The sequence below is a fragment of the Argiope bruennichi genome, chromosome 5 (genome assembly GCF_947563725.1).
Source record: "Argiope bruennichi chromosome 5, qqArgBrue1.1, whole genome shotgun sequence".
NCBI classification, from domain to species: Eukaryota; Metazoa; Arthropoda; class Arachnida; order Araneae; family Araneidae; genus Argiope; species Argiope bruennichi.
Window position 1 is genome coordinate 42301457 of NC_079155.1, and position 14449 is coordinate 42315905.

General features: G+C 29.8%; 1 protein-coding gene across 1 annotated transcript in view; it reads right to left on the bottom strand.

Moving 5' to 3' along the window:
* The window catches only part of LOC129968252 (gonadotropin-releasing hormone receptor-like), a 192909-nt gene extending 178709 nt beyond the window's left edge, over positions 1–14200 (bottom strand). Inside the window, exon 1 of the mRNA XM_056082106.1 lies at positions 12998–14200. Within this exon, the coding sequence (XP_055938081.1) occupies positions 12998–14200 (1203 nt within the window). The remainder of the gene's footprint in view (positions 1–12997) is intronic.
* Between the last annotated feature and the right edge of the window lie 249 nt (positions 14201–14449).

Here is a 14449-nt window from a genome sequence, read left to right on the forward strand (position 1 = left end):
CAGAACTTTAAAGAAGAAATTAATCTGTAACACACACACACATATACATAGATATAAATAGATATGAATTTAAATAGATATGAAGATAGATATGAATTTTCCTTCGTCTTACATAACCTGAGATTTTGATAGGGAAAATATTTCTTCATAGTGTTAATATATTAATAAGATTCTGATGGGGATTTCTGACGCATGTCAATCACAAGTAAGGAAACACAGGGATCTTTTTAAAAGAATGTGTTTATTGGGCATTTTCCTATCCCCTTAAACGGAGCGTGAGAATGTGTTGGAATTTAGCCGATTCAGCAATTTTATAAAGCTTCTATTGAATTAATTAAGTAGAGAAAGTGAAATTGAATTAAAAAATAAGACAATGAACTTACCATAGGCTAAATTAAGATAAAACTTTGTAAATTAATTAAATTGAAATTAAAGTTTAAAATATCATCACACACACACACACAGACACAATTTTCAAATTATTTTACACGGAAAATGTATTAAGCACAAGAGATATAGAGAAAAGCGATAAGACAATGCGTCAGTCGACATTGTAAAATAAGTGAAAAAACAATCCTAATTAAGATTTCAAAAAAATTGTCTTAAGTATATGTTCCAATATCCATGGTATATATTCGTAGCTGTAGATCAAACGGTGAGGCATGCAGACCCCACACACACACACACAAACGCTCACGCACAGAGAGTGGGATAGAAAGAGAGAGATCTATTTGAAGGCTTATTTTGCTTATAAGAACTGCCGATCATAACAATTATTTAAAACATTCATTTATCTGAAATTATATTCTCTAGTGTATACACTACTCGAAATATACTATATCAGAAATGGCAAAGAAAAACGAACAACATTTTAACTGCAATTCCAAAGCTGAAACAAGAAAAGGAATCGAAAGTCTGCCACCATATTTTCGACGCAGAAAGCCATTTTGAGAAAATCGGCATCGCAACATGACGTCAAAAAATATTAGTGTAGAAAAAGAACATTGTCAGTATACATTTTCAAACAAAAAAAAAACATATAAAACAACTCAATGATTCTGAAAACGCAAAGAATCAATGACTTGGAATGTGTTCCAAGTAAGGTCCTTTCTTGAAGTTCGGAATACTATAAGTTCTCCGACTATTTTCTAAATAGCCAAGAACATTTTAGAGCTTTCTTTGTAAAACCCAACAACAACTTAAGTCTTTCAGAAAATGAAAAGCTAAAAACCGGTTTCCTACCTGAAATAGTATATCTGGAATTTGAATGAAGAAAGTGTAAGATATACTTAGAACTAGTATATCTTATACTTTCTTCAACTAAAACTCAGAACCGGTAGGTTATCCAGGAAATTAGAGAAAAGTTTCTAATATAAATTTTTGAAAAGATCTAAATGGCAGAAATATTAAATGAAGTACCAGTAGAAGAAAACATTGTAGATGCATTTCAAAAATGTCCGTGTTATTTCACGGGTATTGATAGCATTTTGTCAGGTAATGGTAAATGTTTTGGTGACTTTGAAAATTAACCATCAAAAGCTTTTCTTTCTGTGCTGTTTACTATCTATATCTATATATAGTATAAAATGAAGTCTCCTGAAAGCGGCTGTATGTTGAAACCCGAAAAACTCGAGAAATACTTAACTTATTTTGGAGATATTTGTACCATTTTAAAGGGCATTTATTGGGGAAGGTTTGAGTATATTGAAGTCATATCAAAATAAAAAAAGGACTTTTATAACTGCGATTTTATTTTTCTTCCTACTATGATTCGAGCATGCGTAAAGCAGCAGTATCTGTGCTTTGCACTAATCCGCGCGTGAGCAGAAATCTCAAACCTCGCATGTGCAAACAGCAAGAGCTGTGGTATTCACATGCGATACATTTCTTTGTCTGATTTTAACCCTTAACTGGAGACGTGCGGTCTGTGAGACCGCTAGCGATGGATTTTCTATCACCCGTATTCTATTTTTAGCTCAATTGAATGGATTGATCCTGTAGCTTCCTGTTTAGTGGCTTTCAATACACGTGCACTTTTTCAACCGATTTCAGCAGATGCTTTTTAAAATAATTCAGTTATTTCTTCGAGCGCGGTCTCTAAGACCGCATCTCCCTGTTAGTGTCCCAGTGATAAACAAGGCTTAGCAGATGGCGCTAAAACTTGGGGCCCGAAATATCATCCAGTTTACTGATCCTATTATGAAGCAGTGCTGCAGACACATTTAAATGAAGCAGAAAGTGATTTTAGTGATAAATATAATTGTACAGAAGAGTTTTTCGATGAAAGTTCGCATTGAACTGATTTTGATATGTATGTTCAAACATTCAATTTTTCTAGTGATAATGCATTTTGAAAAATTTATAAATATATTCATATACCAAGATATATATATATATATATATATACAGAATTCATAGGTTGACTTTTATACAAGTTCTTAACCTATATGCTTAAAATGCCCTAGAAAACCGTGCTATGAAAGTCACACAAGCCGATAAAAAAAGGGCCAATTTTACCCATTGTTATTTTTTTTATTTTTCATATAATTGTTGAATTTTACATTATATTGTCTTCTATATACCTTCATGTACTGTAAAAATAAATATGATTTAAAAAGTAAAAAGTAATATGCTTTTTCAAGAATATTATTTATTGTAACATGTAATTTGAGAAGAAAATGTATGTTCCAACGAATTTACTTTTTTTAATGACAATATATTATGTAAAATTTCTAAAACCTATCTATATATCAAGAAAAATATCTGCAAAATATATTGGCAGTTTTTTTATACTAATACATTCATTAGAAAATTTAATTTGAGTCTAAATGAAATGCGGTCTCGTAGACTGCATCTCCCCAGTTAAGTCTTAAAATTTCACCTCCCCAATTAAGGGTTAAACAGCGATTCAAATCTCTTTATCTCCAAAAGAAGGAAATGACACTTTTGCCGGAGCACATTAAATGTCAAAACGCTTCGTTTGTTGCGTGATAGTGAAAATGTAGAGGAAAGAAACATTAGGTTAGCGAATATCAGAGAAAGAATGTCCACAATTTCTTCAAAGGAGAGTCTTCTGCTGAGCGAAATAACCGTCCCTCTTTAAATCGTACTGCAATTGAATTATAGAGACAAAATGAATCTCGCCTGTCTACTGACAGAAAAAGACATTTAAATTTGAGACACAGGAGAAGAGGTGAAAGAACAAACGTTCCTGATATTTGGTCCGAAAAGGAGTACTCCGCTCTGAATTTCGACCCATGTGTGGATTACAGAAATGATGCCTCGGTTTCAATAGGAACCATGTCTATAGTCTGTCTATATTGTTCAGCTTTAGGAACAGCTTTGATATACAGTCATTTTCTCCAAAAAATAATTTATCGCCAAATTTTAGCGAAATGGCCGAATGTGGCGAGAACGGCAGAAATAGGGTAACTGTAGCAAAAGTGACTGTACATCAAAGTTTAGATTTTAAAATATAAAGATGAATCAAAAGGCATTTATTGTTTACAAGGGAAAATTGAAACCATTTTAAGTCTATATATGTAACAACATTGATATACAGTCATTTTCACCCAAAAAGTTTATCCAAATTTTAGCGAAATGGTTGAATTTGGCGCGAACGGCAGCAACAGCGTTTGCAATCTAAAGGTTCCGAAAAAGGCTGCTGCAAATTAACGGAAATATAGAAAAAATGTCAATAAATGCAGTAAAATAAAATGCATGCAAAAAAATCGAAAATAATGAAAGTAGTATGAAAGAAGTATGTGCAGCAGGAAAAAATCAAGGGAAATGAACAGGAAAGTTCGAAATATAGTAGCATACAGTAATCTAAAACAAATGGCGCCCAAGTAACACCAAGCAAAGCACCACCGAAAAATCGCCAACCTCGCAAGGCGCCAAATGACTGTATATCAGCTTAGCCTTAAATATAACTGAATATGTGCTATAAAAGAATTGTTTTGTAATTATTTTTGATGATTTCTAAATATCTTTTTGATCCCGCATGATATCCCCATGTCATATCGGATGGAGGTTATATTTAAGTCTAAAGCTAATTTTTCCTCTTAGATGTTATGCCACGGACAACGCTGTGCGGGTAATACTAGTATACATATAAAAAGAGATTTATTTAGATAAAGAAATGCATTAAGTTATGAGTATATATCTGTACTAATAATGAAGATACCACCATATGTGCAATAGCTCTAAAGCCATGCAGTTTGATCTAGAACACCAAAATTAGCACAAGTATATTTTCAAAGGGGGGGGGGGTTCCTGGAAGGCAATTTGTGTTTAAAAGTTTAATTTTAATTAATTGAGAATCGAAAGAAATGTTGCCAATTTTTCCCGGGAATTTCTGAAAACATTAGTATAGAAAAATGATCTTAGGTCCTCATAAAATTCAAATAATTTTCTGTTCAATGGTGCCAATGATTTTGTGATATTTTTAAATCACGTTGTCATATTTTATTACACTATATATTGCTCTTGAAAAATGAAAATCAAATCGGTTCCATTGTGGCTAGTAATATTTCATTTTTGCTACCCACAATGGTTCCAAAAATGGATCAAAGCAATTAAATTTTGTTATTGTATAAGAAAAAAAATCAAAACGCAAAGCTTCCCATATTTTTTGTGCATAATCCAAAGCCATTTGTAACAGCAGTGTCGATCTACGCACTTTAAAGTATCATGTTAAGATTTTGAAGAAATCTGGCATTCTACCACCTGTTGAATATGACCAGTCATCGAGTTTTTAAGTTAAATCTATTATAAAAGACAAAAAATAAAAAAAAAATAAAGGTGCGGATGTTCATTTTCAAACAGGTGAAAACTTCGCAGACAACTTAATAAATGACAATAAAGGGAGAAAAAGATCGAATTTCTTTAAGAAAATGTTTGATTATTGCCACTTTGTACAACTGAGGCTACTCTTTGATGTCTGACGCTTGGATGCTGACGGTGAAATTAAAACGACTGCCTATAAGTGGTTGCACATGTGATAGAGATCCATATGTAATGTTCATAAAAGTCGTTATTCATCGTGGTTAATCTTTAAACCTAAAAGGAAATCGTGTGGAGGAGCAAAGAATCGTATGTAATATCTCAAAAGTAAAGGCTTTTTAAATTTCTTTTATTTAAAATGTTTTTTGTTTCAAAACTGATCATTATTAAAAAAAAACCCATAGAATTAATCATACCTTTAAACTGAATAAATAATACTAAATAAATTAAATAGCCGTAACAATGAAGACTTTTTTTATTATTATATTTTTCCTTCTTAGAAATGGCACTTTCTATCAGGATCTAGTTTTAACTACTAATATCTTTAATGGCACAGAAATAACATAATTTCTCAGCATGAATTCTGATCAACCTGGGTTGCCTAAAACAGTAAATGTTACAATAATTTAATGGCACTTCACCGCATTTTTAATTTGTTATTTATATAGCTGTCCCTTAGAAGCTGCTCAATGCATGTGTAGATCAGTCATTACTGGAACAATAAGCGAGTTTTCGTTTCTCTCAAGGAGGTAGTAATAGTTCAGTTGCTTCTATTCCGATGACGGAACATACCTTTTGAAGAAAATTTTGATCCGGTTCGAATAAAGGCCTGTGTGTTGACTCTCAGTTCTGGTGTAATTATCGAGAAGACTATCAGTTAAACACTAAATACTTAAGTAATATAGGGCAACTATTTAATGTTTATTCGTTAACACTTATATAATGATTTAATTTGTATACTTTTTTCCAGTTTTGTTATTATGACAAAAAAATTTGAAATAAAAAAAAAATCTTACCATCTAAAAAAAATTCCAAACTATGTAGGACAATCTCTACAACTTAGAAAAAAAAATTAAAGTTATTCAAAAGTTAATATATAATAATATGTTTGAAAGATGAAATTTGAAAGGTAGTATATTATTATCTTTCTGATATCTTTTAAAACCAGATTGTGAAACAAGTCCGAGTAATAAATATATGGTGTAATACCAAGAACAAACTGCTCATATATTGCTCATCTGCAATAGATGGGTCTATATCCATTTTGATAAGAATATATATCAGGCCAAAAGAGTTCTTATATATATGCTTTTAGATGTTTAGAAAGTCTTATGTCTAAAAAGATATAGTTTCCAAAATACCAAGAAGCAAATATCTCCTTCTGAGTTAAGAGCGTTTTTGGAGCGAACTAAACCCACGCATGTCGCAAGAATGAATGTGGGTTTAGTTTCTTATAATCTCTCTATTTTTGTTCATCCGTAAATAAATAGAAATTCGTCTAGAAATAAAAACGAAGCAATTAAAAGAATTTAAAAAAATCCTTTATTTCTGGCATTAAATACGATATTTTTTTTACATCATTTTTTTTTCTGTAGGTGTTGACATTTAATATAAATAACAATGAGTTTTTACTATCTTCTAGGTGGAAATATGCCGCTTGTGATGATAGTCATTAGCAATCAATTTCATGATTCATCGTTTTCTAAATTCCTGTCACTGAGAATGACTTTAGATGGGGAAGAACTTGTAATCTCTAAGTCGAAGGTCTGGACTGTGTAGTGGATGATCGAATACATGTAAAACAAAAACTCATCAGTTGAAATATGCATCTTGCACCTCTTGCATTAATGCATTCTTAAATTATACGTTGAAAAATATGGCGATAAAGATCTATAGTTTCCACCTTTTTTTACTATTAAGAATCGGATACCTGATTATATATCACAGATACAGAATACACTATTTTCTTTAACATTTCAGTTTCATACTATAAATAATTTTAATAAATACTATATAAATGTTTCTCCAAACTTCCAACAGCTTGTGTGTGTATCCATTCTTATACCAACGAGGATTTTCAAACAGTACTAGTAGACAGATCTTATTTAAAAACAATTTTTTTCTAAATAACAAAAAATGATGAACCTATAAAAGGTAAGTGTCCCTCGTAAATTAAGTATTGTACTAAATGCAAATAATCTACTTGATCTAATATTTTAAAATTCACGATATATAATTACTTTCGCACGCATCAAGGGAACAAAATACGATTTTCAACAAACAATTATATAACAAAGATTAATTGAATCTCCATTAAATCCTTCATTGGTTTAAAAAAATATTTTTCGAATTTTCCACCCTCATTTTAAACCCAACAATTTAAAAATAGAATAACGTAAGAAAAAGAATATTTAAATCGAAAAAGGCAGATTTGTAAGGAATTTGATATGGAATTCGCCATAGGAATGTCTGTTTGTCTGTCCGCCCATCTGCCTGTAAAATTTCTGGTTCAAATACGAAACGAATTATATAAATAAAACTCAACATATTTTTTAAACAAATATAACTGTAGATTTATATGAAATATTGGACAAAATCTGCCATTGGGATCATGAACTGTTGAAATGCTTCCAATGTTTGCAGTCACGTGACTACGATATCTCCACCATATTGATGCAATTCTGATTAGTGAATAGATTGATCAGTTTCAGTACACAGAGTTGTACCCAAACTATACGTCTGTGCCTGGCTTGTACTAAATCTATCAAATGATGTACTATGGTGCATTTGCTCATATGTATTCTAACATGGTAATTCAAAACTCAACAAGCAAAATCAATTAAATTTAGTATTGTTAATGATTTGTAGATATTTAATAAGAGTTGAATTCAAATATTCAACGGTAAGATGTCCATACTTCCTGTATATTTCCATTTTTGTATAAGATAGTTAAAGATAGAACATACTCGTTCGATTTATTACATTCACGTGTTGTTTAAATGTCTGGCATCAATTAATTACGCTGATAAATAATTTTATTTCATTTTGAAGATTCATTCTTTCAAAGAATTGTTATTTAACTATATTTCATTAACATAAGTATTTTTTTCCTGGAAAAAATATTTAAAAATTTAAATTATAAGTGTTTAAATACTTTTAATCTAAGTAACATAAAGTTTGTTTTTCAGATTCATTAATAAGATCCGTAAAAATAACAGACTTCGAAAAGTTTCAGAAATTTAAAGAGAATATGGTACTTGTCGGTTGTAACGACAACCAAAAAGCGCCAAGAAAAAACTTCGCCAACTAGGCGATTTTTTTTTTTTTTGTATTTATATACATTTGAAGATATTTTTATAATTTGATGAAATTTTTTTTTTTGGCGCTTTTGGCGTTAAAATCGTAACGACATATTACGTTAAACCGTAAACGTTTATATTACTCAGAACCATAAAAAAAGACATCGTAAAACTAAATAATTCTTGATGAATAAAAAAAAAATGTTCAGATATTAAAAGAGTATTTTCTTCAAAGAATTATTTTTTTCATGATATGAATTACTTATATCATCATAACCAGAGAGCCGCTCTTCCGAATAAATTCTTGGAAAAGGATACTTGAGATGTGGAATCTGCCAATTTTATTTTCAACAATTTTTCCAATTAGTAAACCAAAATTACCAGAATATCTGGAATTGAATACCTTTTAGATTTACTATCTTGATTTATATATGAACGGAATACCTTTTAAAATCCTTTTTTTTTTTAATTATTATTTGTTAAAAATCAAATACTAATAGAAGATAAATAGTTATATAGTTATATAATAATAATTAAATAGTTATTTGTTTTTATTTATTGTTGACTTCTCGTATACGAAGCACAGAGAGAGAGAATAGTAATCATTAAAAAATTCGAACGCAAGATTTTGGCAAATCTTCACATAGAGGTCTAAAATGTGGAGATTCTCCAAAATCTGGCGCTCGAATTTTGATGATTACTATTCTCTACTTTTGGATTATGTACGTCTATCTGTGACAAAGATAACTAAAAGAAAAACATATTGAGCTAGACTGATGAAATTTGGTACACATGCTTAAAATCAAATGTGTAGTTTTCTTATCAAATTTTATTCTGAAGAGTCTGTCTGACCGGCTGTTCAAACATACGCTAGCAAGATAACAACAAAAGGAAGAAAGCCAGACTGATAAAATTCTGTACAGAGATTTAAGATCTTTAATATAAACGTCTATTATATTTTAAGTTAAATCCAACAAAGGATTGACCGTTTGTTGATTTGTACTTTCAGAAACATGTACATGCGATAACGAAAAACGCAATGACTTAAATATATTAAATTTGGTACGTGATTTTATGACTTTGAGTGTAATTTTATGTCAAATTTTCCTTTCAATCGGTTTTGAAAACGCGTCTGAAACTCAAATTTGATTTTTTTTTTTATATATTTAGATGCGAGTGATTATTCGCCAAAACTCTCGCCAAGAATCACATGATAGATTCAGTAAAAATTTGAAATTCGTGCCAAAGTTGAATACTTGGTAACTATTGTATGCCATAACCATGCAAGGCGTTCTCTAAGATAACATCTTTATTATAGCGTATGCAAGAAAGATTTGAGAAGACAACTCCCACTGGCTTCTCCATTATTTCCAGATTTAAAAAAATATCATTAATCAATGCTTCATTTTTTTTATTCCGGTTTAGCCAATTGAATTATTTTAGAAATATTTCTTTATGGTAGTACTTTATGCTATTTTGTGGACATTTTATGAAATTTCTGTTCAATACATAAAACGCATTTATAAAAAAATAAATTCGGGAAAAATTTATGTTTTCCCTTTCCAGATGTCAACAGAATTATTTAGAAAAAGAATATTCTCTGTCAAGAACTAACAAACTATTGTACGCTGAATAAACGATATTTGGTGGTCATGTATATCCCTAGGGTCTATATCAGAAACTCAGACTTCGAGCTGATTACATTGTGACTCGAGACATCTTCCAGACTTGGGAATTTTATTATCCAAACATTTCATGAATATATAATATATGCCGAACATATTTTTAATAATAAATGATTCATGATTCCTTTGAAGCCAAAACATCTAAACTGTCAAAACTATTGTGACCACTTAAGAAATCACATGCTTTTAAACATGTATCATATTCAAGCATGAGATGCTACAAAAAGTTTCTAGAATCAGTAAATTAATGCTTTCACATATTATGCATAGCTTGCATTTACTATCACGTGAATATCACGTGTCATGCATATTTATGGCATTGAGAAAGTCGTTTGAACATTTAAGAGTTGATAATATCATCTTCATCTTAATATTTTCAACTAGAATTTCTTTCAAAGTTATTATTTATATATTATGGTTTTTGTTATCAAAATATTCACCGACTTATTATCAATGTTAATTTAAGAAAAATGTATATTAATGTTTTCGTATCATTTGAGAAACAAGATCAACAAGAATATTTAAAGAAATATTCACCAACATTTTATAAAATATTCTTAACGCAATGTTTCATTCTCATGTTATATTCATAAGAGAAGTTCTCAGATAATGAATTTAACGAAATAGACTGAAAAATTAAGAATTTTTCAAAATTTAAATAAAAACCGAAAATATTAGAATTTCAGCTTTTCATTTTTTATGTTTTTCTGATTTAAAAGTAAATTAATAAATATGATACATTTTTTTCTGGATTAATAGAAATTCTAGAAAATTATCCTTTATAGATAAAACTCAATCTTGAAAATTGCATACGTATTAGAAATAAATGCATTAAAAAGATATTTTCATCCTTATTATGAGAATAACTATTTTAATTCTAGGATCCGCAAAAATTCATATAAATCTACCTGTTGATCTGCATTACATTGATCTGCGTGATCTGTTCGAATGTATTATTAAATAAAACTAAATATTCAATCGAATAGATCACATTCAGAACAACATGTTCTACAATATCATAAAATATTATTCCATTTTATTATTTTCAGGTTTTATATTTCCAATATTTTATTATAAAGCATTGCTGGTACTTACGTATTATCGCAACCAGGTTGGCGCGATTTGTAAGTTTGAGTAAGAATTAGTCGCCAAATTTGTACAAGTTGAGTAAGAATTAGGGTCGCCAAATTTGGCGATTTATGCGAATTTTGGCCTGGTTGCGTTAATACGTAAGTACCGCATTGCTTAATACTTTTTAAAACAGAAGGCATTTTAAGATATCATTATATTACAATATATTACTGTTATTAAATGTATTCTTCTAAAGAGTAAAAATTAAAATTGAAATTCGAATATGCATAAAGTTGTTTTTATGAAAAAATAAAATCATGTGCATTTTTTCTTCAGGCTTTTCATTAGTTTACGCTATATGACTGCCATCTGCACCAGCATGCAATTCAAAGAAGATTTTCGACCATGCATCTGCTTAGGGCAGCTTAGCTGAAAAGATAAGGCCACTCGTAGATCGACTTAAAGCTTTGTTATTAGCCTAGATGTCACTTAAATAACTTTGTAAAAAAATAAAAATTATATGAATTATTGTTAGATAATTAAATTAAAATGTCGATTTTTTTTCGTAAAATTATGAAATTTATTTTATTTAATATTCTTAATGTTTGAACATGTTTCTTTATAAAATCGTTGCAATTTTGGTTCTAAGTCTATTCTTTCGGAAGTTACACTGATTTTTATATTTGCATTTATATATATTATATATTAATGCAATTTTACATCTTAAATGCTATTTCCTGAAATTCTAATATTTGATTGAATTGAATTTTCTTACGAAAAACCTCACAAAGTCAAATGTGTATTTTTTGTTCAAATTTGGTATGATAATTTTTCAATATGATCTGTAGTTTCCGAACTATAGAATAAGTAATCTGTTCATTTAGAAATATTTTATAGTTGTTTTAGTGCTTCACCATGTGAAAAAAAAATTAAAAAAATATCCTGCTATTTATCAGTCGAACTCCAATATTTAAAGAATGGAAAGAAATGCAGCCTATTTTTTAGTTCAAGAACTAGATGATATATTTCTTAAGACATCTGCAAAATTGTAAGCATATTATTTGATAAACCTCTAAACTAGAAGATTTTTTATTTATGCATCTTTTTAGCCAAAAAAGGGCCCCTTTTCAAGTTTAAAAAAATTGTCACTGTTTGTTTGTTTCCATACCAGCTTTTTCAATCTGTTATATACAAATATTCAAAAATATAATTATGATCAGGCGTTTTTCAGAAACCCCTCTGCAGAACATAGTCACAAACCTTAAATATGAAGATGTTTTTTTTTTCTAATATTCTAATAATTGATTAGACATCGGACTTGTTTCATTGTACGCACTTTCAGTATTTATATATATATATATATATATATATATATATATATATATATATATATATATATATATATATATATATATATATATATATATATATATATATATATATATATATATATATATAAACATGTTTCTAGTTAAATAATGCAGGATACAAATACGAATGTCACATAGTTGTGAAATAAATAAAAACTATATAATTTTATAGCTATTGAAACAATATATTCATGAAAAAGAAGCAATAAACATGATCATTAAGTTAAAAATGTTTAGAACTGTTAATTAATTTTATCAAAAAAACCCAGCCTCATAATGTGCTTTTCTTAGATCCCCAAAATGTCTAAACCCTACACTGATACAACTGATGTATTTTTATAAAATCGATTTTGTTTTATTTAACCCTTTCTAGGGCCGTGGGAAGTATGCTTCCCACCAAATTTATAAATCTTTGTATGAAATTATGTAGTTTTTCATCAGTTCTGACAAATGTTTTTAGAAAGACAGAAACTTAAATGCTTCAGTTTTTTATCTCACACAAAATGATGTGTCTTGATTTGTTACTTAATTATTAATTAACCAAATTAATTAATCAATCAAATTTAATTTATCTAATAAGCAAATGAATCCCTTTTCTTATTCTAATTTCAAGCCTAAAAATATTTTAACATAATATGACTAGAAAAAAATACCCCTTTACAGGGTTAATATGAATTTCCAAACTCCTTTATGTAAATAAGAGAAAAAATGTAAAATATGTATATAGTAAACGTCAAATTTAATAAGGAAATGTTGTCTATAAATGAAATAAAATAACAATTCTCACCTGTGGGGCAGACAGTACGGCGCTGAGTACCCAAGCACCAGTCACAGCTCTGTGAACTTGCATTCTGGCTTTAATGCGTCTCATAGGGAACTTCACTGCACATAGTCTATCGAATCCTATCACCACTAAGACGAATGTTGACAAGTAAAGCGAAAACATTTGAAGAAACTTGAATATTTTGCAGAGGATATCTCCACCATACCATTCGACCGACAGGGTCCAGAATCCCTCACCAATGATACAGAAAGTTGTGACGAAAAGATCCGACACTGACAGATGTACCAGCAACAGGTAGACAGTTGACGAATGTTGCCTTCCTCTTCTTAATATAGAAGTTAAGGTTGCTACATTCCCTACGCATGCCAGTATGCCCAAGTTCAAGAGAACTATGCCCTTGACTAAAGTGTGGGTATGGAATATAGGAGCATGGTCCAAACGTTGACCGCAGGCTGAATTATTGGTGCATTCAGTGGTATTCCCATCAGCAACAGAATCATTGTCGGTGTAGGAAAGCATCCAAATATCTTGCGTGGTTACTTGATCATTGTCACTGTCTTTTTCTAGTTCCTGTTCAGTGTTAATATCTTTATTAGAAGCAATCATTGTCAGAAATTTAGTCGAATTGTTACCTGAATGTGACTCGAAGCTGGGTTTTGGTAAAACAAGCAGTTGATGTTTCATCTCTAGATTTGCAAAAGATATATTGACAATGCTTGAATTGCTGTCTACCTCGGTTAACGCTTGAAGATGTCTGCCGGATCTGTTCAGGGATATGGATGACTTTTCATTAACTGTGAAATTATGAATATTTTTTGATAATTTCAAATCACTCAAAGTCATCAAATTCTTTCTTGCTGAAATAATTCTGTGAATTGTAGGCGTTAGTTTTGACGTTTGTCTTTCAAATTCTCTGTTAAAATCTGAAATATTTTGTAAATTTGTGTTTTTTAAATAATGATATGAATTTCGATTCATTCCACTGTAAGAAGACCATTTTGAAAGAGACTTTAAATTGAAATCGCTTGGGTTCCTCTTTTCATTTCCTGTTTTAAATCTATCAATCCTAATTCCGTCCTTGTCATGTGTTACCACAGAGGAAACGGCTGTTAATTTATATTCATTTAAAGCTCGTGCCTGGACCATGCAAAGTAAATAAAGAATAATAAAATTCAGATACATGACTTGGAACATATGTAACGACATTTTTCTGAGAAAGTGACGATTTAAAGGAAAACAAAGGGTATGTAAAATTTTCCCTAAATTGGAAAATTAAGCGTGACGCTATAATATTTCTCTATGGATTTATAGCCCCATTGTTTCTGAATAATTACCAGTGAAACGTTGCTTAGCACCATTCATAGAAATATAACAATAGAAAGAGTTTAACCATTTGCTTTGAAATGGTACGTAAGCATAGTAGTCAATAGACGTATTATATATTCATTGTTGACA